Consider the following 27,024-nt stretch of genomic DNA (forward strand, 5'->3'; position numbering starts at 1 on the left):
GCAGGCATCTAGACATTTAGTAAAACCTCAGCAGCCCCGGCTAGGGGCTATCTGGGTTCAGTCCTGGCGCCTAAGGCTCATAGTCATTACTTACCTCAGGCAGACCAATGGTGCAAATGACTCCAATCCAACATGAAGCCTGAAAAGGGACTATTTTTCTACAGAGACTATTTTTTACTCGGGTGTGGTTCTAGGGACTTCTTACCTGGGACTACTTTTGAGGCTATTTAAACCACGCCCGACCAGCAACACAGGCTTTGCGTTATTCTGCATCCAGCAGCGTAACGCTCACCGTGCCTGCAGCCTGCATCCACTCTTCTGCCACGCCCGCCTCGAATCCGGAGCTCCTAAAACAAAGAGGAAAGAAAGGGACAAGGTTAGAAAACTAACTTATTTCTATTCCACACCTGATTCTGGATCTATCTTGTCTCCGGACCTGTAAAGAATATCATGTCTGCACGCGCTGCACCTCCAGCTGCAGCACCGCGCCATACTCACCAGTCTTCACAGCATCCTTCGGGTCGGCGCTGCCTCCATCATTTCTTCGCCGAACTTCGGCACCTAGGAGACAAAAGAAAATCACAAGGTGAGCCGAGCGAACCAACAAATATAATTCTTACCACCATAAACTTACCTGATTTACCACCAGAGGCATCCTTTTGTGACTCTCCATATTTTCACGTGCCGCATCTGTAAAGAGAGACAAAACAACAAGTTTTCCACGTGCAACATTTACCGGACAGCGCCGGGTAATACAGACTCTTACCTGAGCGCCACTAGCTGCCACAAGAGCATCTTTTCACGAGCCAGCTGCAAGACAGGAAAGGAAAGGGGGAACAAGAGTGAACATCGGACATATTGAACTCTATGAACTTAATACTTACTGGTCCTCACCAGGAACCTCAGAGTCAATACTCTCCGGAACTCTCCCGAGCCTTCAACCCAGTGAAGTAACTGGAATCGACGCGCCCCTGCAAATCCACGCAGGATGGAGAGCTCATCTTTCAAGAATATAAGGTGAGATTGCTGTGAGGGCATTTCAGAGGTGATTAGTTGGGGAGGACTGTGGGGGTGCCATCACTTGAATCCACAAGTGGCTAAATCCATCTCTCCACTTGCAGGAGAATATTTCTACGGGTTAAGCAGACAAGATTAGGAGGGCAGATCCAGTCAGTCATCGCTGCACTACGCATCACGGTGGTGGAGACCGCAGCTGTGCGGGTCCGACCGACACCCCTGTGGGAGCCAGGTGAGCGTAACAGTAACAGACATTTCCGAGGCGAGGGACTGGTCGGAACCAGCCCAAACCACTTGAGGCTGCAGAGCTCAGCTAAGCGTGAACCCAGTTGTGCAAAGCAGCCATTTTAGGCCTGCCTCATGGTTCCCCAAACAAATTAATGGCCAAGAAACAAAATGGCCACGAGCTGGACTTAATGCATTAGTTCCCTATCAAAAAGGTATCTTAGGCTACTATTGCAGAAAATCGCATTGCTCACCTGGTGAAGCCAAAACTAATTTACTCCATAAAATTAATATGGGGTGATATCTACCTTAGGGCAAGAATGGAGTGCTTAAAAGGCAGCCCTGTGCGAGGACCACATTCTTAAATGGTTGCAGTGACCAAAGTAGTTCATTGGACCACAGAATGAAGTGAACGATGCATGAAAAAGGGGGTGGCGGTGGGTGCAAGGTTTAGGGTTCCCATGAAATTGGGCAGAATTTCATTTTCTGGATGTTCTGCTGTCCCGACATGCCATCACGCTTTGAGTTAGTTCAGATGACGCAAATCAACATCTGAAATGAAAGCTCAAAACTGGAGACCCTGCTTCCAATTGACAGGGAGTTTACCTGGCCCCCCTGACTCAAGTAATACTTTCTAACAGAAAACCTGAAACCAGAAAATAGTACACTGGGAAAAGCTTTCTAAAATGGTAGAAGGTAGAAACCAGTGAAGGGAAATTATTATTACTATGTCATTTAACAGTAAGCATAGCAAACAGGCACTGTTGCTAAAATGTGATCACCGACCGTCAAGTCTGGTGTGGAACTGAAACAAACCACCATCATGGAAAACTCCCAGAGGATTTAGGCGACTGAAGCGGACACTTCACAGCCAGGGCAACAACTAGAATGAAGGCTAATGCGCAGCTAGGGCTGGAAATGCCTAATTTAGGGAAGCCAGCAAACTATTCCAAATCGGATAACCAACTGGAGATGTTGGTCAAATTCTGCACTAGAAACAGTAAGACCTGCTCCCAGAGACGTGTTGAGACAGTCTAAGTCAACTTATCTTTAGAATCTATTCCAAAACGCTATGTAAAGCTTGTTAGGGGCATGCCTACGCCTCCCCTGTAATCAGCATGAACGAACCACCATAGAAATGGGTACTGGTTAATCCACACTGGGTAATACTACCTTTAGAAATTCACTTACAACCCCTTGCCATGCGACTGCTACACGTGAGATTCCTCTGCAATCGAGGAAGCGCCGGTAGCAAAATGATAGTAGTGATTTTTAAGAGCCATGCTTGTTTTCTCCAGTTCCCACACTGTGCTACTGCCTTATCTCCCAGCCTCCCATTTGCGGCTGAGAGGTCTAGGAGGGAAGTTGTGATGGAGCCTCTTGTTGTTTGACAGCGTCACTAGAAACTGGTAGAAAAGGTGCTTGGACAAAGGAGGAGCAGAAGTGTGCATTCTTCTTAACTCAACACATTCCAGAATCTGCAGCCTGGCTATATAGCACCCTTACTTGACTCCTCACCGACAGAGAGGCGTGAGCTTTGTCTCGCTGGTTGACCAGGCTATGTTGAGGCAGCGAGGAGCTACAGTGGCCTCCCCAACTCCACTGACCTCTGCACACAGTGCCTTAAGATAATTGAGATGTGGGTAAGGCTGCACTTGGGCATATGAAGGCCATAAACTGCATGTGAGGGTGCAACGCGCATAGGATGAGAGTACTGGGAATAGGAAACAATATGCCATTGAACAACACTGCCTGGGCATAACATGGCATCTGTACTAAGTCATGTGAGGATGGACACGTGATGCCTATGTGAGGCTGTCCCTCTTTTACTTAAATGATTTTTTGTAATTGATTTTGGAAATGTCGTCTTACTTGATGCACTTCATGTGCAAACATTTAACAAACTGCAACTAGAATGCCCAGAAATTAACAAAAACAAAAAAAATTGAAGGACACGGTGAGTAATGAGCTTGCAAGTGTATGGAAAGTGTTAAGGGAAAATAAATGTCGAAAGATGGTGAACATGAAGACAGTTAATATAGGCTGCTGCTTCAAACCTGAGTGGGGTTAAATGAGACACATTGACTTAAATGGTATTTTAAATGGGCTTCATATGTAACTATGAAAGAAAAAAGGGCCCAATTCAGACATAGAATAGGACTGCTTAGGGTCAAAATCAGCCAAACAAATTTTCGGTAAGGTTCACCTTATGTTGAAACAAGAGGAAACTTTGCCTCTTGTTCCCATTAGTTCCCTCTTGTTTGCCCCTTTCACTACCTTTCATTCCCTATGGTTTGCTCTTTTTATCTCCCTCCCTCTTGTTTGCTCCCTCTTATTGCCTCCTCCTTCTTCCTGCTCCCGAGCTACCTTCACTACTCTCCTCACCTAGTCAATTCCCCTCCAAAGAACTATTCTCCCCCATCTCTCCTATTCTGCTCAGACTACAATGGCTCCAGGTGATCAAGCGCATTCACTTCAAATCTCTGTGCTTGGCCCACCATGCTTTCCATGGACTAGGTGCAGAGTACTTACAGACGAAGTTTCAGCCTTATCACTCTGGTTGTGCACTGCGTTCAGCTGAACCCTGCCTATTGTGTACCCTGGGGCTGAAATACAGCCGCCTTAGGGATCGCTGCTTATCCGTCGCAGCGGCTGGACTTTGGAATGACCAACCACGCACTTTCGTAAGGCTTTGAAGACCTTTCTCTTCTAAAACACAGTTCCCACTAGGAGCGCCAAGATGCCTTTGGGTAAATGCTGCGCTTAATAAATACAATTCAAATCAAATCAACAAGCTCCTCCTCCTGGTCTTGTGCAAACTCCCACACTACCCAGTGCCTCAATGCACCTCTCATACTCTCCCAACCACACCCCCTTCCAGGGTTGAACTTAGAATGAGTGGCAAACAGGCTGTCCAGTCCATGGTCCTTTGATTGGTCTGAAGTCCTTCCTGGGTGGTGGTCTATGCCGCTTCATGTTTCTGGCCTTATGCCCTTTTTCTCCATGGACCGTGGCTTCTTTTCAGTGGTTCACCATCTTGGATCATCAGAATCCGAAAGTATTAGTGGGCAGAGTTGGGCAGTCGGTGAGTGCTGTGCATTCCAGTTCTGAAGCAATGGATGGACAAAGTCAACTTTTGAGCTGGAGAGAGCCCTGTTCAACAACAAGTTGGTTTGTGTGTTGGGCTTGCAAACCGCCACCAGGAGATTACCCCCTTTGAGAATCTGTCCTGTAGGTTAGGTTTCTCCACGGTTATTCGCCACACCTCTCTATGGAGATCTACCAGCAGTGTTACTCTTGTTAAAGTGCCCATGTTGAATCTGCTGCCCTGGAGCAAGGCAGGGTACTTTGACGCACTGCTTAAGAGCAAGAAGAGTCATACAGAAAAAAAAGTGAGATAAGTTGAAAGACGAAAAATAAATCTGAGTTAGTTCCTGCATCTGATAAGTTTGCCTCTCACCATGGTACTCTTGTATCCTGAAAGAGATTACTTTTAAGTGAACCAGGAACCATAACTTGGATGTCTTGCGTATTGAAGTTCCATCCTCTAAAGCTAAACTTCACTGAGAATTCACAGGTGCCTAGTGTATTGCGGGGACGTAACTGTGAACCAGAGGCAAATCATGGCCACATGTAATTGAATGATATTTTTAACTGACGATACTTCACTAGTGTACAGAAACACTGATCCTTTTGTAGCGCATTTATTTATAAGTGTTTAATGAACTATCAAAGGTTTATCCTGGCTGTAGAACTGTAATGTGCAATCAAGTAATGTTCCATTCTACACCTGGGGCGCTCTGAACAGGCCTGTTCTCTCCTTAACAAACATGACAGATCATACATGAGTGAGCAGAGACCGACATGTCTAGTCTCGTAATATATAATGTACAAGTGCTTTCGTCTGCCTTCCTAAGGAGATGTGCAATTCGTGACCACAGTGCTTGTGAAAGATGTCTTGATCCTTTAGGGTATGTCCAGTTTATGCCAGTGTTTGATCACCTCTACGCTCCTTGTCCATCTATCTCCCTTTCTTCAGGAGGAAGGATTGACCATGGACACCACGAAGGAAAGGCAAAGCAAGCTCTGTACGAGGCAGTGGAAATGGACAAAGCCATCGGCCTTGCCGGATCGATGACCTCCGAAGAGGATACCCTGACTGTCGTCACGGCAGACCACTCTCATGTCTTTACACTTGGCGGTTACACCCCACGTGGCAATCCGATTTTTGGTGAGTGTGGCATTGATGACAATAGTTCCGTGTGCTTGCGAGCTTGGCAGGTTTTTCCTTGTGGGTGAGCCTGAGAATGAACTGCCTAAGGCTCCCATAGGCTGCCGCAGCAACAGATGTCGGCTCACATGACTATCTGTAACACAATGTCTTGTGAATTGAATAAGATACCCATAGACATGAATAGTTCTTTGACACTCATAAACCTACATTGCATTTTAAAAAGAAAATAATTTAGATTTTTCTCCCCTTCTAAACAAATTAAGCTTTGATAATTAGAGAAATGTACATTGCTTGGGTACCCCTGGTAATGGACAGGTATTTGAATATACGGTACTTTGATCACAAATGCGCTGATTTTGGTTGAACACGTAAAACGTACAGGCTTGGTTGTGGTGGTACTAAAGTGCAAGCTGTCCCCTCTGCTATTTTAATTCGTTTTTAGAATAGTCTTTGTTAGGGAGTTTTACAAAAGTCCACCTTATGTAGGATTTTAGAAAACTGAAACTTGGGACACAGAGCTCCAACTCTTAGTATACACCTGAACCACACAGGTTTTTTGGTACCAATGGCTGAGCAGCCAGGCATATTTTAGGAGGGAGGAAGATCTGTAGCGAGGTACAAAGAACTTGGAGCATAAACATAGGCCAAAGAAACACTAGCACGCTAAAGTTGCATACAAATAATGGTTTATTTTATATATACAGTAAGGTAAAGTAATTTATATGAAAGGTAAGTACTATAACAGATAAATGAATGAAGCAAGACCAACATAAAGCAGGTAAATACGTCTTTTGTAGTCCATCCCTACCTAGTTATGAGTGTCTCAGAGTCAGATTGGGGGGAAAAACATGTAAGTCACAAGCTGTAGAAAGTTCAAAAGTTCCAGAGGAAGTCTTCAATAGCAAGTAAGTAACACTTTTTGTTGAGCAAAAGGGTTGGGACTTTGGAGAAGGCTACATGTAGGCACAGAGGCGTTGGGGCTGACCGAACATATATAGGCAAATTCCCAAACACACAAATCGGCACTCCAGCAGCAAAGCAACTCTGGGCAAGTTCTACCAAGAGTCTCACAGTAGCTTAGAAGTGAAGCAGAGGATGCAGCACGATGCCCCCACGATGCAGCAAGCACGGTCACCAGAATTTTGGTCAGGCAGACTGAAGAGGGACACTGAATGGATCTCGCATCAGCAGTCGACTAAAGAGGTTCCAGGCAAAGGATGCCTCATGGTGCTGTGATTTTTGGTGCCCTTTTCAAGACACCAGTGAAGAACGATTACCGCCTGGTCGATTTGTCTCGCTTTCTCAGTCCAGCAGTCTGGTAAGGGGTCTTCAAGAGTGGAATCATGCCTCTTGAGGTCCAGAGGAGTCCAAAGTTTCGGGAGGATTTGAACTTCGGAGGAAGATGCGCTGCACGATGGTCACAGGCCCCAGGGTATTGGCGGTTGGCAGCCCTGGAAGATCAAAGCTCGCTGGGGAATGGGTTGCAATGCAGGTTGTCTTGAGACGGATTCAACCCCAGTCTAAGGGGGAGAATCCTCCTTTTTGAGGCTTTCCTGATGCTTAGAACAAGGGATCCATGCATCTTGTGCAGGAACCCAGCCAATCCACCCCATGCACCATTCAAAGTATGGGTGGTGGCTGCAATCACAGTTGATACTTGTTCCAGGCAGGCACAGCAGAAGACAAAGAACAGCAAAGGTTCGGAGTCCTCCACCGTTTTCTGTCCTCAGACACTGTGGCGCTTTGGCGGGCTTCACAAAGGGATCCCACTGAAGATAAATCAAACCAGCACCTCCCCAACTCTGGACGTCAGAAGAAGCACCACCTGTTCACCTGAATAGGGTGGTTTTAAGATGCGTTTCCAAAATCACCTTGGGGAAGATTTTGGGAGGCTATAATTTTAGGGTGAACACAGAGACACTGAGATTTTAGCCATACACAATCCAGCTAGGTATCAGAGCGGCAAGGCTTGGTCTTAGGAGGCGTGTGAGAGTAGTCTAGGACTACAGCTGCACAGAACAACAATAATTGTAATTCCAGTCAGACAGGTAAGTACATCAATATACTATGATGTATTGGGCCTTTAAAATACAATACACACTAAGCAAGTAACTACTTCTAGGCAACTATTATTGCACCAACATTACAAAACAGTTATATACTTTCACTCTTAGGAGATTGAGGAAATCATATGATTTAGTAACCAGTGCACCAGTGGGTAAGTTCCAAGATGCATTAGAAGCAGAAAAGACATAGAACTGCTTGCCTTGCTCTTATAGTCCAAATGTAAGATGGTTTGTGGCCTTGTGCTCGACTGTCACTAGCTCAAAGATTGCACTTCACAGGTAGGTTTATTTAAGAGATTGACTAGGCCAGTAGTTATGACTATAAGAGTCCGGCATCCACTGACCAAAGTCTGGAAAGAGTGATTTAGGGACAGGGCTTAAGCTAATGTAACCCCATGTAGAACAGGGTGATAAAAACAGGGATGTTAACTACTCCCCCACCCCAATCTCCGATTCCTCCAGAGACCACTGCCAGTGTTCTCGATTACAAGGTGCTTATGTATTGGTCCCAGACAGCTTCCAGTAGAACACCCAAATGAAGAAAAGATGAAGACTTCTACAAAGCAGACCCTTCAAGGTGGGAGGAAGACTAGTTGCAACGGGGAGTCACCACGGTCATGCAACAAAAGGCGATCTTCAATGGATGAACAAAGGAGATGGACAAGCATGGCTTTCCTTGATGCAAGAAGGCTGAAAAAGGAGCAGGCATCTTGTTACACTAGTTGAAGATCCTCCAAGGTCAAAAGATGCTCTCAGAATGACTCCAACGATGTGGCTCGGGAGAGAGCTGGTCAGTCCAACGGTGGTTCAGGGACCCTTCCGAAGGTAGCGATCCTCAAGCAGGAATCGAGACTGGTTTTGCAACAGGTCGAGGGGCCGAAGCACTGATGAGGGTCTTCTTGAGCAGTCAGAGGAGCAGGGCTTCTTTGGGACTTCACTGGAGTTGATGATGGTCACCTGCAGAAGTAGTCAACTGGCTCCTCTTATTTGCAGAGGACTTGGCTCCAACGATGAGTAGCTGCAGGATACCTTTTTTATTGAAGATTTGGGCTGGGTGCTTGCCCAAGCCCACCAATGGTAAGCATCTGTACCATTCACCATGGCAGTGACAGCAACAGACATTCAGTCACCAGGATGTGCACTGAGACCAAGCTGTCCCAGACCCCACGTGCGCGCTCACACACAAACCACACCTGTGCATGTGAAGGCAGCAGCTTCCGCCAGGAAAGAGCATTGCATAAGTGGCATTTCCTGACCCGGAAAGGCAGGAACAAGGCCAAAGAAAAATATGGCCAAAGGACAAGCAAAGACCTTGTAGAGATGGACTCAATTTGCCACACTAGTAAAGCCCATACTCAATAATGGAGTACTCCGAGTGCACAGTAAAACCCAGCTTTGTTCAAAGTTTTGAAACTTGGCTGAACAGCTTATAATCAGCTCTCAAGAACACAATGATTGTGAGCAGCTTTTAAACTAAAGACATGTCATCAATGGCGTCATACTACTGTATCGATTGTATTAATTTTTTTATTGAATCGATTATTTGTATAGTGCCTAAACACAATGTGTTTCAAAGTGCTTCAAGGCAGGGAAGGGAACATTGGAGAATACATTGACATTCTTATAAGTCCTTGATACATTCAGAATGTGAAAAATAACTTTCATAATCAGCCTAGCGACATTTCAGATAGTGCTTGTGCAAGGAACAAAGAAGGTAGGTGGGGGGGGAGAAGGAGACAGACAAGCGGCTACATTACTATGCCTAACGACAATTATTTTAGTGCCGGATTTTAACAGGAGGAGGGAAGGGTGGAAGTGGGGTTGGAGTAAGGGAGAAGGAGAAGAACAAAACAAGCTACTATCACGACAAGTCAGATAATGCTGGAGGGGGAGTGGGATCGGAGGACAAGGAGGGAAAGAGTGGGAGACAGACAAGCTGTTATCACACATATTGATGACAACATTACAAGTATTTCAGATTGGTTTTTATCCCAGGCTACACATAGAATATATAGGTGTTAGTTCCATCATTGGCTAAAACATATCTGATGTCTCCTCCTGGGCCTAGCCCATTATAGATACTACTTTCATTACATCATTACAATTACACATGATTTGTTGGCTTGGTTCATTGTAGGCGTTGTGGCAAAAGTGATTTCTATTGGTTGGTCATTACTCACCAACCTTGGACACTTAATATGAGAGAGGCATAATGTGGGAGGAGAGAAGTCCATGGTCTTCAATGATTCCAATTACAAGTAGCGTGTTGTCATTCCCAGGCGATGAGGCCTATCCTTTCCTTTGTGTTTGGCTGTTTGTATCATCTAGTGTGTGTCTGTGTACAGGTGTCCTATCTGTATTTAGCTCATAATGAATGTTTTCAGTGTCATGATCACATGTTGGGGGACCGTGTTGGAGAATCAATTTCTTCCTATTTATTGAGCTTTGAGCTAATTATACCGTGCATGTTGTTCTGCTTTGTGATCACTTGAGACACCATTCATCTATTCTCTATGGAGTCTTCTGGTGTGCTGACCTTATGCACCTGAGCATCAGTGGCTCTTTGTGCTCTTATTGAAACTTAATTAACTTGGGAGCATACTGCCTCGCGCCCTGGGACCTGTTATCTCGTGCCTACCGTCTGCTCCTGCACTACTACCTTCCTCGCATTCTAACCTTGGCGCTGTACTAAGAAATACTGTTTGAGCATCTTCAAGCTTCTTAAATAAATGTGTTTTTATGATTTCAGCATCTTGGATTCTAAGGCTTTGCTAATTCTTCGGTTTGGTGCAGCTTCTGTGTTAGGAAACATGGCTGTACTTCTGCACTCTCACCTCCATGTTGGCGACCCATATTTGTTTCTATTCATGTTACTCACATATTGTACATTCGCTGTACATTGGTTTCCCTGCTGGTGTATTCTGCATCTCTACCTACCTATAATTTCCTCTGCCCTATCAGTGTGTGAGTTCCTCTCTTGGTATGCAGGAACCCTCCTTCCTTCTATGCAAGTTAGAGCACACTACTTGTGTTTTCTATAACCTAGTTTTAATCCCTACAAATGACGTGCAGCCTAACTAATTCTTTATGGCAGATGCATTTGCATTGTCTGTTTTTATTTTGTGGAATCCGGCTTGACATACGTAGTCTCTCACCCCTAAGCTCATGGGGTGGTATGGCTGCCTCAGTTTGTATTGTTTCTCACCTGTACAGTAATAATGAGGAGTAGGGGCAGAAATTGGTCCCGACTATTTATCTGCATAATCACACTCTCATGGCACAGCCATATTAGGGTGATAGTCACCCTTAGCTTCCATTTACAAAAGGCAAACGTGCACAAGTGAAAAGTTATAAAAACTGTACCAAAACTGCTGCCACCAGCACGTCCTAGGCACATTGTATAACCAGCAAACTCAATAGCTCTCTAATACTACTAGAATCTCTCATTAATGCGAGATCAATGGTGGCCCATGCCACAGAAATTGCGGACATCCTAAATAAGGACAATTTGCACCTACTAGCCATAACTGAGACTTGGCTTCACGATGCGGCAGGCCCAACACTGATGCTAGCAGTGCCCGATAACTACCAAATTCTCAGAGCAGACAGGCCTAATGCCAGAGGTGGCGGACTAGCCATCATCTGCAAATCTACCCTTCCCATTAGACCAGCCACATCAGTCTCCTACCCATCCTGCGAAGCACTAACAGCCAAAATGCCTCTCTATAACAACCGCACGCTCTCAATCCATGTAATATACAGACCCCCAGAGCCCCTGGGCACCTTTGAAGATGACTTAACGAACCTTATAGCCAATAACATTAAAGACCATTCCCAAACCCTACTACTGGGAGACTTTAACCTTGGCTTTAATGAAACCGACAATAAGCACGCAGAGTCAGTTGCAGCCTTGCTCAAGGACCACGGTCTTGATCAAAAAGTCCTCTCCCCTAGCCACATTAAAGGAAGGACCCTCGATTGGGTATCAGAACTGAACTGTAACATCAGTATCACCGATATTGCTCCACAAACATGGACGGATCACTACCTAATAACCTTCTCCGCCACTCTGGATCTCCTTAGCCCCAAAACCAACAACATGGTTCCCCCTCTCCTGACCAGAAGCAAGAAGGACATGACTGTTGAAAACATTATCCCTCTCCTCCTTCCAGCCATATCTGGCTTGGAAAGTAACAACCTGGACACCCTGGTAAATACTTTCAATGACGCTATGACCAAAGCATTAGACGCAGTTGCTCCAGCCAAACTACGTAAAGCCAAACAGGAAGCCCATTTAAATGTCTGGTTCACGCCCCACCTCAAATCGCTAAGACTACAAAAAAGAAAGCTCCAATCTATCTGGCGCCACTCTCCCACTGAACACAACAAAAACAACCTAACCGAATTTGCCAAATTCTACAAAAAAGAAATCATCAAAACCAAGAAGAACACCTTTAATGACAGGATTGCAAAAGCTAACTCTAATACTAAAGAGCTCTTTACCATCCTCTGCGAGCTAGAATCCCCCATTCAAACAATATACAATGCCCCAAAAACAAAGCCTGGTGCACAAATATACAAAATGCCCTTGCTAACAAAATCTCCCTGCTTCAATGTAAAATTTCTAAAAAAAAAGGCCACACTTCCACCTCTGCCCCAACATATACCCCAATCCCAGGAGAATAAGACCACTGCTCCATTCAGATTCAAACCTATCTCCATAATTGACACAGAAATAATAATACTCTCCCTCAAACCCTCAAACTGTAAGGGCGACCTATGCCCTGCACAATTAATAAAGGACGCAGCTAGAGATCTAGCTCCCTTCATTTGCAAGCGTATAAACTCTTCCTTTAAATCCAATACGGTACCCACCAACCTCAAAGAATCATGGGTCCTCCCACTATTGAAAAAACAAACTCTGGACCCCACCATTCCCACCAACTACAGACCCATCACCACAGTGCCTTTTCTACTAAAAATATTAGACAGAGCTGCCTACATAGAAATCCAGGACTACCTGGAGGCTAACCACCTGCTTGGCTCACGGAAATCTGGCTTCCGTCCACTCCACGGCACGGAAACAGCTTTGTTAGACCTCAAGACACAAATTGAGGAACTTAAGGATAACAGGGAAAACAGCCTTGCTCCTCCTACTGGACTTGTCGGCTGCGTTTGACCTGGTGGACCATGAAGTCTTATGCAATCACCTCGAATCTGCCGCCAACTTCACCGGAGATGCTATAGCGTGGGTCCAATCCTTCATAGCAAATCGCTCCATGCAAGTCTTTTCCACCACCAACTCAGCCAACCCTATCAAAATAACCTGCGGTGTCCCACAAGGATCCTGTGTCTCCCCCACCATGTACAATATCTTCACCAAGCCTTTGTTTGACAAGTTGGACGGTCTGGATGTCATCTACACGAACTACGCAGATGACACCCAGATCCTTATACCCCTTTCCGGCAACTACGAGACAGACTTAGCCCTGGTGAACAAGATATACACTATCATTCAGGCATGGATGGCCACACACGGCCTCTGCCTGAATGACGAAAAAACAGAACTACTAATCGTAGGCTCTGAAGTCAACATCCAAAAACTATGCCCAAACTACACATCCTTCAGCATTGATAACAACCCTATCAAGGTGATGTCTGTGGTTCTATCTGGACTCCTCCCTTACTCTCAAAAAGCAGGTCAACTCCCTCGCCTCCTCCACTACCTACACCTGCAAACTCATCCGTGCAGCTAGACCTTACCTCTCTAGTGCCAGCTGTATTACTTTAGCTAACTTCTTTATCATGTCTAGGTTAGACTACTGTAATGCCCTGTACTCTGGAACCAACAAATATATCACTGATAAACTTCAAAGACTACAGAACAATGCCCTAAGAGCAGCACTAAATATCCCCTACAGAGTGCACATCACTAATTCCAGGAAAGAGGTTAACTGGTTAAAAATAACATACAGAATCCTACTCAAAACAGCATCCCTCACATCTAAATGTCTAAACAACCTAGCCCCCCCGTATCTTATGGAAAAAATCTACAGGAAAATCTCCACGCGACCTACGAGATCTGCTAACACCTCCAAACTAGAGATTCCTAGGTTTAAACGCTCCACCGCGGGAGGATCCAGCTTTCCTGTCAAAGCTGCTCACTGCTGGAACAAACTACCACTTGAACTCAGAACGGAACAACCGTACCCGAAATTCAGGCACAAGATAATCAACTGGCTGCGTGCCAATGACACATAACTTTCACCTAGCCTCCTACTTAGCCACGACCCACCCTTGGTCTGGACACCCAAAGACATGCCCCGCCTCTGGGTACATGCTTGTATATATTCTTGTACATATCTGCTTTTGCCGCTGTGTTTTATATGCATATGATTGTATATAGTCTCATATATATTTGCGCTCTTTTTCCCACTGTGTTGTACATATTCATGCCAAACACTGTAACAAGCTTAGGTTTTCATGTAAACTGTTGCGCCCGACTACCTTTGGGTTTGGCGCGCATTAACAAGTAAACAAACAAACAATGGGGGTCATTCCGAGGTGGGCGGTAAGGGGTTACCGGCACCGGTAAGGATGCCAGTGCCGGTAACCTCTTACCGCCCTATTCCGAGGTTCCCTAGCGGGACCCGCTGAAAACGTCCCGATATTTGCGGGCCCGTTATTAGCGCCTTCCCCATTCCCATTGAGTCCTATGGGGGCTTGGATGGGAATGGGGAATGGTATTTGGCATGGGGACTTACCGGGTCCGCATAGGTCGGAATGTCCCGGTAAGTCCCCATTCCGCCTACCCGGACCAGGACCCGAGTTTGGATGCAGCCATGGTGCTAATAGCAACATGACTGCATCCAAACTCGGAATGACCCCCAATGTATCCTAACCACACTTTACTTTGAGGTGATGTGTGCTATAGTAATGATACAAGAAATTCAGAGTCGTAGTCTCTCACTGCTGATCGTCTAATTGACTGATCAGTTTCCCCAAAAGAAAGAGCTAAAAAGGGCAAAAAGAATGAATCTCCCATAAAAATCAATGGGAGGAAAGTGTCAAAAGAAAATCGTTTCTAACAAGTGGCCTCTCAGAAACAGCCACCAGTGTTTATTCAGAAAATACATATTAACAGTAGGTTACAATGCAAGTATTTGAAAAAGGCAGGGCCGTAAACACTTTATTGAATAGATTGTAGTTGGCAGGATAATTTCCATGTCAGGCTGTGTTGAAGTTGGAGTCCCTTGCCGCATAAAAGGAGAGTGGCTCTGACTGGAAAAGATCTGCTTCAGATATATGTTTCTTATGATGGAATCTTTAAGAAGTAGGGCAGATCTTGAGGTTGCTGGGGGGTTGCAGCAGGATTTAACAAGACAATTTGTCCCATAAAAAGAAATGGGGGCTGTTGTAGAAGGCTCGTTTAATGATATTTAGTGCTTTGGTACAACTTGGTCATAGCAGTCATAACTTGGTCACATCCCTTCTGCACAAGACCACAAGCCACCTAAGACATGTTTCTGCCTCAGTATGCTCTGATAACGTATATTTGAGACATGAGAGAAATAACCTGTGCAAAGCGGGCATGGTATCAACAGCATATATACACAACAACAGATGCAAGTTTCAAAAACCGTTATTTAGAAAAATCAGCCGGGTTGGAGTAATTCCTAGCTAATCCTAACTCTAACATGGGAGTAGTCATAACAGCCTATACTAAAGAAACCTAACCCAGCCCTTTTTCTCTAACAACAAATGTGTACAGGGGAAATAAAGAATGTTATGAAAAGAAGTATCAGAATGGCTTGTATAGCAGTTCCCTTCCCCACGTTTACTAGCACAGGGGTTTAGAGAGTTCCGATGTATACGTGACAGGCACAATTTCATCAAGTTCAGCACACTCTGGCTTACTGAGACGCCTGCACAGTTCAACAGCTCCATTAAGCTCTCTTTGTCGCATTTCCGATGTGCAGTTCAGTTCTGAAACAACCATAGGACCATTGTATCGTCCTACACAGGCAGGGTCAGACTGGGACAAGAAATAGGCCCAGTCACCCAAAAAGAAATGGCCCACCCCTCGCCTCTTGACCCTTGACCTCTGATGACATCACTGGAGACCCCACCCCAAAGTGACATCCCGGAAAGGGATGAAACACGATCTTTCACCCCTTGACAAAACAAACAGGAAATGGCATCAAATAGCATTGTTCCTAAGTACACTAAATTACTGTGAATCCAAGCAGACGTCCAAGGCCAATATGTTATTGTGTAGCACTTGCGTTTAAGCTCTTTTTTTATATAACAAATATGCACACAATATCACCCAACCTGTGTTGGTACTCATTTATCGACCTAAGAAGGATGAAAGGCTATTTGAAAGAAAAAAAAATGGAAAAAATATTTTTTTTCCAAATTTCTTTTTTTCAAAACTGGCCCAGGCATGGCCAGAAACTGGCCCCCACTCCTCAGGGATGATTTCGGCCCGGCCACAGGCCGAAAGGCTGAGGGGCCAATCCGACCCTCTACACAGGGCTTCCTGTGCCGGACTCAAACCTGTTTCAATGTTCCCTTTTCTTTCACCACAGCACAATGTTCCAGTTCTGAAACAATCATAGGACCGCCATCTTACACAGGTCTTCCTCTGCAGGACTCAAACCTGTTTCAATGTTCCCTTTTCTTTCACCAAAGCACAATGTTCACCTTCATTTCACAATATTTCAATATTCACTTTCAGTTCACCAAAAGGTCATTCCAGGCTTCCCTTTGCCGGGCTTGAGCCTGCCTTTTCCTTTCACCTTTGGGTTCCCTTCTGCATGTCTTAATTCTCTTGTTTCAGCTTCTTATTCCATGGGCTATTACTATCGAAGACTTTCAAAACTGCAAGGATTTGACTCAGACCTTTGCATGACCAATCTGACATCCTATTAGAACAGTTCTCTCAATTTCAAAAGGTTCTTAATACACTCATCGGGTTTTCTTAATTTGGCCACTTGGCCCTTTCACAATCTTTATTCACTGTTTACTTTCAATCTTCCACAAAACCTCAGCTTCCTAGGTTGCAGATTATTTTCCATTATTTGCTTTGCTTAATGGCGGTTCTCTATTGCTTCCCATATCTTGCATTCCCTTTTGCACGGAATGTTACTTTTATGCAGAATTACATAGTCTTTAGAGGGGCCGATGTTTCCTTGCAAACCCCTCTGTTAATCTGTATCCTTTCTCATCTCACCGTAATAGTTCTGTTTCATTGAGCATTCTGCAGTTCTGTCGCAACCTTTCATTAACGTTGCTCTCCGCGGACTCCTCACACGAGCCGGCCTTCAGGTCACTCACCGGTCGTGTACTTGGGGGGCTTTAAGAGGGACTGCTTTCCTCAGCAACGCCTTCCTGCTTGCTTCCAAGGCCGTCGACCGCAGCATTGTTTCCTCCCCAACCTTTCCTCTTGCTTGGGAGGGGAACCGGCTGCCCTACTGTCCTGGAGCACCTGCAAGGTGTGCTTCTCAGGTGCACACGCTGTTCCATTCGAGTGGCTCACAGATGTCTTCAAACACGGGTCTCCCACCAGGGTTTCTGCCACTCGCAACTTTTCTCGTGCAGTCCGCTGGCCTTCCCGCTTGACAGTACCTCGCTCCTTTGACTTCGTTGGAACTGCTTCTCTTGGCTCCCAGTCTCGCTCACTGTGTGCTTGTGCCTGCCCCCTTTTATCACTCTGCCAAGCATTAACAAGTCTCAGGTGTGTGTGATTGAGATTACATGCCTGACCTCATTAGTGTGGCATGGCTCCGATACAACATAGGAGGTAATCCTCATCCTGTTATTCCTCCTTTTCCTCATCTCATTGGTTTTGGGAAGGTGAAATAGGGAGGAATTCTGGGAGGTGCAGTTTCCCATAAAATAGATGGGGACAGTGATTTCTGGGGTAGTTGGAAAAGGGGGATACCATATCTCGCCATTGGGTTTCTCCTCTCCCCGTGACGACCCCCCACCAAGCTGTTCCTCCCTTGCTTGTCCACCCCGATCCGATCCAAAAGCGATGGCCCTTCCCTGGACACCTGAGTAAGGGATCGCTGGGGATTGGGATGTGAAACACACTGTGGTGTTTCACACCTGCAGGGGAAACCCCCCCAAACTTCACACCAGATGTTTAACTATTGTGCACTTGGGTTCAACTTGCCTAAATGGTGTTAGACTGCACTACAACTAGATCATTTGCCATATTTTCTATTTCTGAGGAATAACCTATAACAAGAGAAATCTTTTCCATTTGGTGTCTAATTTTAAATATCAATTTTATTGAATGATTGTAAAAAATATTTTTGTTTATTTTTAGCTTTAAATTGTGAAAAACAAATATTATCACGTGCAAGAATACCATACAATTCACTGTGGTCAGCTCCTACTTTTTCTCAACTGTTAGCAATTCATTGTGTTCCTAAAATATATAAACACATGGACCTCATGCTCTGTCTAAAATTGTATTACTCTCATTCATACTTCACACATCTCTAGCCCTACATGTTTTATTTCACTTCACACTATTAAAAACCATTAAAATGGGAAATTCATTTGGGGATAGCTGACTCTCAATTATCGTGATTGTTTGCACTTTGATGCTTATTTCGCTGTTCTCTTGGGATGTTTCTTCTCACAATGTCTTAGATTGTTTCTTGCAGCCGTGCACCATCTACAAGTTTACCCTATAAGCTCTTGCTCGCATCACTTCTTATTCTTCAAAGTGCATTGTTTTCTTATGGTCCCCCTCTGGTACTTTGCCCTGAGAGATTACGATCTGCAGAATGCACCCGGTTGCTACAATCAAGAGTGGCTTGATTTGTCTACCCAGTGTTTGTTCCCAAGCTTCCAATACTTGATGGCTTCTTTTGTATGTGTGTCTTGTGAGCCCTAGCGGCACTACTTCCTTTTCACGGGTCCTTTTCCTTTGACGTATCATGGTTCTAGATCTCTGTTGCTTGTTTTTGTGGGAGAGCTGCTCTTTTCGTGGTGCCTGTACCTTTTGTATCCTTTTTTCTGTACACTTTCTGAACTTGTCTTTAGCAGCTTGCGCTTCAACAGATGCTAGTGCTCTGTGTTGCGTTTTACTCATGGTGTTCCGTTTACTGGCTCCTTCATGTGGCTTTTGTGTTGTTAATCTTCGGACTTCAATGTTTCCTCGATTTTGCAGCGGTCCTTTGTCCTCACCGCTGGATTCTAATGACTGATGACTGCCTTATTGGGCATCATCAATGGAAAAATGCTTGTCTTGCCGAGAACTGCTCAGGGTTCATGTCACACTCAGATTCTGTGATGAATCATGGGATTCTGTCACTTCTCCTCAGGGGGGAGCTTTTCCCTGTGACGTCAGGCAGGTGAGCCCACTCCCCAATACCTGAGAAACCGCATATGCGGCCACAGAAGAAACGAGAAGACAACCAGACAAGCAAAAGAGAGGGTCTGAGATGGTTAGGAACCCCGGTGACATTATCCCTGAACAATCCAGGTAACCGGGAAGGCGGGAGAAACGGGATGGGGACTGAAGAGCATTGCTGGAATGCACCTACTCGTCCCAGTCAAGATAAAGTATCAAGAGTAAATGAAGAGAGCTAGAATCATTACTGGAATGCTCATACTCATCACAGTCAAGATAAAGAGTGGACAATGAATGAGGAGAAAACATTTAAATCTGAATGAAGAGAAAGGAATAAACGTGTCCCAAAAAAAGAAGGGGACAAACACAACTAGAATCAGACCAGAAGAGAACAAGAAGGAAAGAAAAGAGTAATCAAGTGAAAGACGGTTCAAATCTTGAAGAACCCAGTATCAGAACTGTTTGATTTAATAAAAGTAGTTACCAAGAACTACTTAAGAATACTTTATTGGACTGAACTCTGTGAAGAACCAGCTCACAGGAGAAGGGCCATTCTCCTTTGCTTTTCTTGTTCTAATAGTGGTAGGGTTAAGATAGGTTAGTTTGGACAGTGGACTGATCTTGATTTGGACTCACTAATGACTGACGAGCACCTTAGATTTGTTAGGTCGGGAACACCCTTGGCATAGGGAAAGATGTGAGTTGCCACCCTTCATTTAATATATATCAGCAGTTAGATGGAAACTCAGAGTTAGTTTTCTTCTGACTTGCCGCAATTCCCATATTTTTCTTTGTTGTTTCATCCTTTTGGGGTTTGTAAAAGGAACACTGCTGAGTTAGTTAATAGTATCAATGTTCTAACAGTGAGCTAAAACTGCAAAACTTTAACAGCTCTAGTAAAAGACACATTCTTTTTTAAGTTTGTTTCATTGTTAAAATGATCTATATTGCATCCTTTGCGCTCCCGAAAAGGAAACCATCATAGGATACTCACCAAGTGGCACTCTTTCACTCTTTAATCAGATTTTGCTAATTCTGTTGTACTTAGACCCAGTCAATGATTTTGGCCATCTGGGTGTCATTCCTTTCTATTTTTGATACTATGAGGTATGTCACAACCTATCATTGTGTAGAGGCAACACTCCTTTTTACCTAATTTGTGTTTGCCACCAGCAACGCATATAAATAAATGCTGAAATGCCTGCAACTACTAGGGTGGGTGCACATTTGTGTCCACAAATATACAGACATGTGCCTTGATGGTAGTGGCTTCATCCTCCAACACTAGAATTAGTGTAATGGAACTTGGAATAATGATGGAAGCTGACTTGGATCTTCATCCCGCCCTCACCAACTTGATCAGGAAACATTTCTTCCACCTGTTATCGAAGCAGAAGACTCACTAACAACAAACCCCTTGTAATATTGCCTGGTTCTCACAGTGGTCACATCAAACCTGGATTATCGCAATATTCTGTAAAGTCATCAACATAAGAGAAAACTGCACTACGCAGCTCCTCATGCTTGGACTGCAGCATACAGATTAGATCACCCCATTTTTGAAGGCTTTGCACTGATGCCCGATTAGTGTGGATCTCGCTACAAAGCGCTTCATCTTGTCCATGAGGCACAACAGAGATGAGCACCCTGTAGGTTCTTCTGTCCTTATTGCCTAAACATTGTGTAATGTTTACCTCACATAACCCAATAGCCCTCCATCGGGCTAGGTACAAAAGGTTTGGGGGACACTCCTCCACATGAATCCCATACCATCTGGAACTCGCCTCCCCCCTAAATCATGCTGAAAAAAGGCTTCCTGTTTCTGTGCTGGCTTCCCTAGGTGGCGTTTGTCAGCCAGGCAGACTGGTACGTTCGTTGTGTTGGCTTTGTAGGTGATGCAGGCTGTCTGAAACCTGATGCATGCTTGGAAGGGTAGCCAGTGCAGCTCCTTGTGGATAGTGGTCCCGTGATTGTATTTTCTTGCGGCCTTTTCATGAGCTGTCTTGAAGTGTGTTGGATGACTTTCAGAGTTGTCAAAGGGGGAGGCTCTTTCTCATTCTATGTGTATCTTGGAAGGGCCTTGCATAAGAGATGTGTTGCTTAGGTTGCAGAGTGATTAAGTGTCTCTTCTGTGATGACTTTGATCTGCCTAGCGTGCTTGGAGGTCACGAGTGCACATCCACTGGTCCATTGGACTGCTTCCAGTCCACTTCCTCCCGACACCCCTCCCCCGATTAAAGTGTACTGAACCGACTGCAAAGGGACGTTACCACGATAGAAAAGCCCAGAAATATAAATACGTTGATAAATATGGATTACAACTTGCACAGTTTGCAAAAACACTGTTGATTTATCAGTTTGAGGACAGAGGACAGAGGCACAGCTTCTTAAAGCCATGCAGGGAATTGTTAGATTAGACCATTAATATTACCTTCCTACTCATTTGTATTTCTGAAGGATGTGAAGTCTCCCATTTAATAAGGGCATTGGAGGAGAAACAGTACAACAGGTTGCTGAAAAAGTGCTCTCGGCATATCTGCGAAAACGTAGACTCCCCTGGCTCTCCTTGCCAAATTGATGTATAAAATATTGGAAAGAAAGTACAGTTTTGTCTGCAATTCACTTGTGTTGTATGCTGGTTCCCCATTGTAACTGTGCATAGGTATAAGGAAATGGCTAATTTATGCAAATGTTGTGGATTTATTGGAATTTTGACCTTCTGGCATCTATGGGGATGGTCGTAACAGAAGCAACATGTAAGCAACTGGAAAGATGAACGATATGACCACATGATAATCCCCCAAAATGTTATCAACATCTCATAAAAGTAGCCTCTGGCCAACGACAGGAATATGAAGTCCACTTTGATGGAACCCATGATGAAACAACACCGAGGGTCTCCATTTCCTATCCGATTCTTAAATGATATGAAGTTTGCATTACGAAGCCGGAAATGACTCCCAATGCCTGGCAGACAGCAAGCGCCTCATAGCTAGCTAGATATGCAATGTCTAACCACCAGCAAAACAGTGATGCACCCCCAGCAGGGACACTGTCTGCAGCTTTTTCTGAACTGGAGGCTACTCTGCACAACCTGGTGGGCAGCACGCATTTTCACCAGCAGCGGGAATCAAACTATTGGCCTCATGTGAGCAACCAATCGGAGTACTGCCTATTCAGCAAACCAATCGGTGACCACAGGGCTATCATTTCCTTTTTGCTGAGTGAATCTCTTAAAGATTCACATGTGTTTATTGCCCCAATCTGGAAGGGGTTCGAATTTTATTTTCAAATGTTCGAATATGAAGAATGAAGTTAGTAATTCCATCTAAGTGTACCATCTAAGAGGATTTCCTGATTTTCCTTTATTTTTATTTTTGCCGGAGGACATTTTCACCAAATTGTATTTCTTCCGATTTTACCCCTTTTTTACTGCAAAAAAGCAGGGGAAACCCCACATTATCCCTCTTCCCCATGGGCGTGATTTTAGGGGTGGGAGGACACAATGGTGTCTGCCTCCCTCCCAACTTTCATGGCACACCATTTTGTTGCCGTCATTTGGGAGAGGCCCCTTTCCTTTAGATGTCATGTCCCCCCACAACATTTACAGCAAAGCTACTCCACTGCCCCCCCCCCTTAATTTCTATATACCTAACTCAACCCACCCCACCTAATCTTTATTTTTGCCTTAAGAAATTGTGGTAAAAAGGCATCCAAAATATTTCAGCAAAAATGGATCATAACATTAAATATTAAAAGAAGAGCATGAATATTTTCAAACTGTATGGAAGCACGAAGCATCTATATGTGCAAGTCCAAGGGGTAGATTGTTGTTTTGGGAAGCGCAATGGATGTAAGGAAAGGATAAACCCAGAACGCAAAGCTGGAGGCATTGGGATCTGCCCTGTGCAATATCAGTTATCCAAGAGATTTTCCCAGCCTTTACAAGGGTTATGGGATGGGTCTTTAGAGGAGCAGTTGGACATATGTACCCTAAATCCCACCCCTTCACCACCGTCATACTGGAACAGCAGGAGAAGAGCTGCATGTGGGACCCCCCTGTGTAGTCCCTATACCGCATCGAGTGTACGAGAGACGATATGCACTCAGACAACCATACCGAGTGTACCCTCGCACTGAAAGAGTGGAAGGATGTCTGCACGCACCATTGGATATTATGTAATGCTGAGTGACATCTGACGAGGGCAGAGTGATGTCATGAAGAAGATATATGAGGACATACTGAAACAATATGAAAATACTTGATATACAATGTAACTGAAGTAACAAGAGCAATATGTATGAAATGATAAAGGAATCATGTATGCAAAAGAAGATCAAAAAACTTGGTGATCAATAAGTGTAAATATGCAGCAATGCAAGGTAGATGGAACATATAGAAGCTTGTTATAGAGGAATATATAACGTGGCTAGGATGGCCATAATTGGAAAATGGATGCTGGCTCATGCAAAGATTCATTCTAACTACCTCAGAAACAGACCCGGGCTGCAGAGTCAGGAGACGCTGGAAAACAGTTTTGTGTGCAAGCGAAGAGGAGTCTGTGTTGGAATGGGATCAAGGATGCTATTTCAAGGAACATCTGCAAAGCACAAAGGGAGGCAGACGGATAAGCCATGAGGGTGAGACATATTTCTCTTAGATTAAAGAAGATGAAAACATGTGCAAGAGCCAAGTATTGGACAATTAACAGTGAATAAGGCTCATACAAGATGGAGTGAGCAAGTCTCTAGAGGCCAAATCAATAACACCCTGCATAATTGAATCAAATAGCAGTAAATAGGAGGCTGAAATGGACACATTTGCGGTCTCCTCACACGTGATGCAGAAGTCGAAAATAAGGGCTCTTCATTAAGCTGTGATTGAATATAGTGATGTTCTCATACTCCCTTGAACGTCCCAGAACAGACAAGAGTACAATGTCAACTACAGACAGGAAACTTTGGTTTATGAAGACAGTTCCCATTGCACACCGATGTAAAAAGATTAATCTTGTCAATCCAGGGTAAAATGACATCTATACCGGTTAAACATGAAACTCCAGTTGCAGCAGAGAAAATCCAGTCCTGGCACATGGAAATGTGCAATACAAAACAAAGTTCCCAAGGTGTGGGAACTCCCGTCCCTGCACACTCTCAAAGGCTGATTATCAACCAGACATTTGTCTAATGTTATCTTTAAATATGTATAATAGGGCAATTTGAAACTTTTTAAAATCATGTCAGTATTCAAACCAATTTTCTTCAAACAAGTGCATCTCAGAAAATGTTTTTTTTCTTCACAGTGGTTACTTTAATTCGGAAACCCAACGTGTTTCGAGTTACAATACTCTTCATCGGGGGTATACTGTGAAATATGCTGTAAATTAACAAAATAAAGAAGAGAAATGAATGTAAATTGCTTAAACATGTTGTTCATAAAACAAAAATCTCTTTAAATCAAGTCAAAATTACGTTAAGCTTGATTAATCACCTTTAGGATAAAAACTCCAGTAATTCTCTGGTCTTGTGTATGTAATATGGACAATTTTCATCAATGTTCCATCTGGTATAGCCAGTAATCTGGCAGAAACCAAAGTGTCTCAAAGTTAATACAGTAAATGTAGAGGTCACAGTAAGAACAGGAACTTAAAAGTTAAGGCGAGGGGAAAATAGGTTAATGGTGTTTATCTTACTAAAAAGTTGGTAATGTCCAAAATGGGAGGGCTGTGCAACTCTGTCAAACATAGTTCTTAATTCCTGTGGTGTGAAGTTCTGTAAGGGAAACAGTAGGCTCTAAATCCTATGCGTAGAACCGATATAATATCAGCAAAATAACTATTTGTCTTATCCATCAACTGATGTGCTGCTACGTAGAGTCCATAACTGGTTTCTCATCCATTGATGAATAGAATTCAAAAGGTGTCAAACGTCTCTTATCTAAGATTGAAAAAGGACAATGATGTCCTGTGTTTGAATAATGTAGAGTGACTAATGATGGTCATTCTAACAATCTCTGTGCAAACGCTAAAGGCAATAAGGCTTTCACCTGAGTCTCCTGCTGTGGATAACAAACAGAGAAGAAATGTGTTGCTGGGCTTAGCTGGTTTCGTTTTCAATTGTCCGACCTGCAAGGCATAAGTGGTTTTAGTTGTGGGGCTAATGGTCATGTCTGTCAAAAGGCTAGCACTTGTGTATTTCCAGTGGTTCGAAAATGAATAAAACAGTCACTCTTAGCAGCTCGAGAGCAGCTTCTGCGTGTTAGGCAGCCTACGAGATACTTGCGGTAAAAAGATGGCTGCGATTGTAAACAATTAAAAAAATAAAACGTGCGGAAGACGCTTTGCATGATTGGCCATTCATGTTGTCAGAGACCTGAATGATAATAGTGATGCTGTCAAAGGTCACGGGCATCCCGTGAAAATGTAAAAAAAAGTCTCACCGTTTGTCAAAAAATAAAGTAGTACTTTTCCATATTCTTAGAGTCTGTCCGGTTTTTTGGTCTGAGATCTTTATTGACAAGTCCATCTAGCACAAGAGACGCTCCAAGGTGCTAGAGCACAGGACACTACTTCCAAAATGTAGAGGCCCCGCTCATTATCAGGTTCGGATCAGTAAAAACCTCATTGACGACACCCAAGTTCACTCTTCTGTGCGTAGAGAATAAAGAGCTGCCAAACACTTGGATACTTAGAAAAGGCATTCTTCAATATTGCTGTCCACTTTTCTATGGCTACCCTAAGTCATATAGACTAGAAATGACTGATTCGAGTATTACTTATGAACCCCAATTAATTAACACCTTTTGGAGTTTTTATCTGTCTTTAAACACCCAGCTGCTGAATTATGTGTCCAGTGCCCCAGGCTCCACCTGTCAAAGGATGACCATACTTGAGCGATTGAGACTGCATTTCGGAGATGATCACAGCACTTGGGCATATGAGGCTTTAACTTACATAATATGACTATACGAAACCATGAAGCTTAATCTGGCATTAGTGCCTAGCATGGGAGGCCATAGTTAGAATACAATGACTATACCTGGCATGTGAGGCTTAAACCGTCATAAAATGGTAGCAAGTGACCATTTGAGGCAGTACTGGAATCGGATCAAGATGCTCTGGCCTTTGATGGTTCTGATGTGTGTGACCCCGGGATACCATGATTGCACAAATTACATATCAAGACAGCAATGTGATGTCACTTTCTTTGCTGCTATCAGCGTCGAAACTCAAATGACACCACCTCCTGAGCAAAGACCATGTGATGTCACTTCCTGTTAGGTCATCAGGTGAATTATGTTCCTTCCGCAACGCCTAGAATTTTGATGAATTAACCTCCAGAAGTCCGGTTGACACAATCAGCTATCCTTACTCTCTGCATGGACATATTTTCTATGAAATGTGCTAAGACCAGAGCACTTTATACTTGGTTACCTACAACAGACACGCGTAATATAATATGTATTTCAAATGGATTGTGCCCTCCAGCGCATTCCACATCTTTGACATGTAATGTCCACAGCTGTGCACTTCGGAAACTTTTTCAGCAGAGAGCATCCTGCGTCAATGGCGTCAGGTCCATGTCCTTCGAAGGCCTCTGTCGAGGGGACGACATCACATGATGTTATAAATAGGACACACGGCACCCATAGCCTCAGTTCCATTTTTTCTGCGAACGTGTTAACTTTGTGAGACTTGGCACGCCTCGTGTGTTTTCTTCGTAGAAGATGTCTTTCGCTTTGACGCCTCCGACTCCGCGGTCTGGCTTTAAGACCTGCCGGGACTGCAAGTCGAAGATGTCTCTCACCGATCCCCACTGCATTTGTTTGTGGTGCCTGGGCGAGTCGCACGACACCGACGACTGCTCAAAATGCCAGTCGCTGACTGCCAAGGCAATGCGGGAGCGGAAGGGGAAGCTCCAGGTAGGTAGGGGCTCGAAGCCTGTTAAGTCAGGTGCTTCTAAGTCCAAGTCCAAGGGGGTTTCCAATGATGACTCGAGGGGCGACTCTCCGCGCCAGAAGGATTCCCGGGGTTCTCGGTCCCGGAGTGGTTCCCGCCACTTGTCTTCCTCATCCCGGCACTCAAGGAAGCGCCGTCACCGGTCGCCTTCCC

General features: G+C 44.4%; 1 protein-coding gene across 4 annotated transcripts in view; it reads left to right on the top strand.

Annotated features, from left to right (window-relative positions):
* Nucleotides 1-27,024, top strand: part of LOC138472257 (alkaline phosphatase, tissue-nonspecific isozyme-like) — a 472,404-nt gene that overhangs the window by 406,492 nt on the left and 38,888 nt on the right. For all 4 annotated transcript variants that reach the window (XM_069610359.1, XM_069610357.1, XM_069610360.1 and 1 more), the window contains exon 10: nt 5,282-5,473. In XM_069610359.1, the coding sequence (XP_069466460.1) occupies nt 5,282-5,473 (192 nt within the window). The remainder of the gene's footprint in view (nt 1-5,281; nt 5,474-27,024) is intronic.

The sequence above is a fragment of the Ambystoma mexicanum genome, chromosome 8 (assembly GCF_040938575.1).
Source record: "Ambystoma mexicanum isolate Mex_15411 chromosome 8, UKY_AmexF1_1, whole genome shotgun sequence".
Lineage (NCBI taxonomy): Eukaryota > Metazoa > Chordata > Amphibia > Caudata > Ambystomatidae > Ambystoma > Ambystoma mexicanum.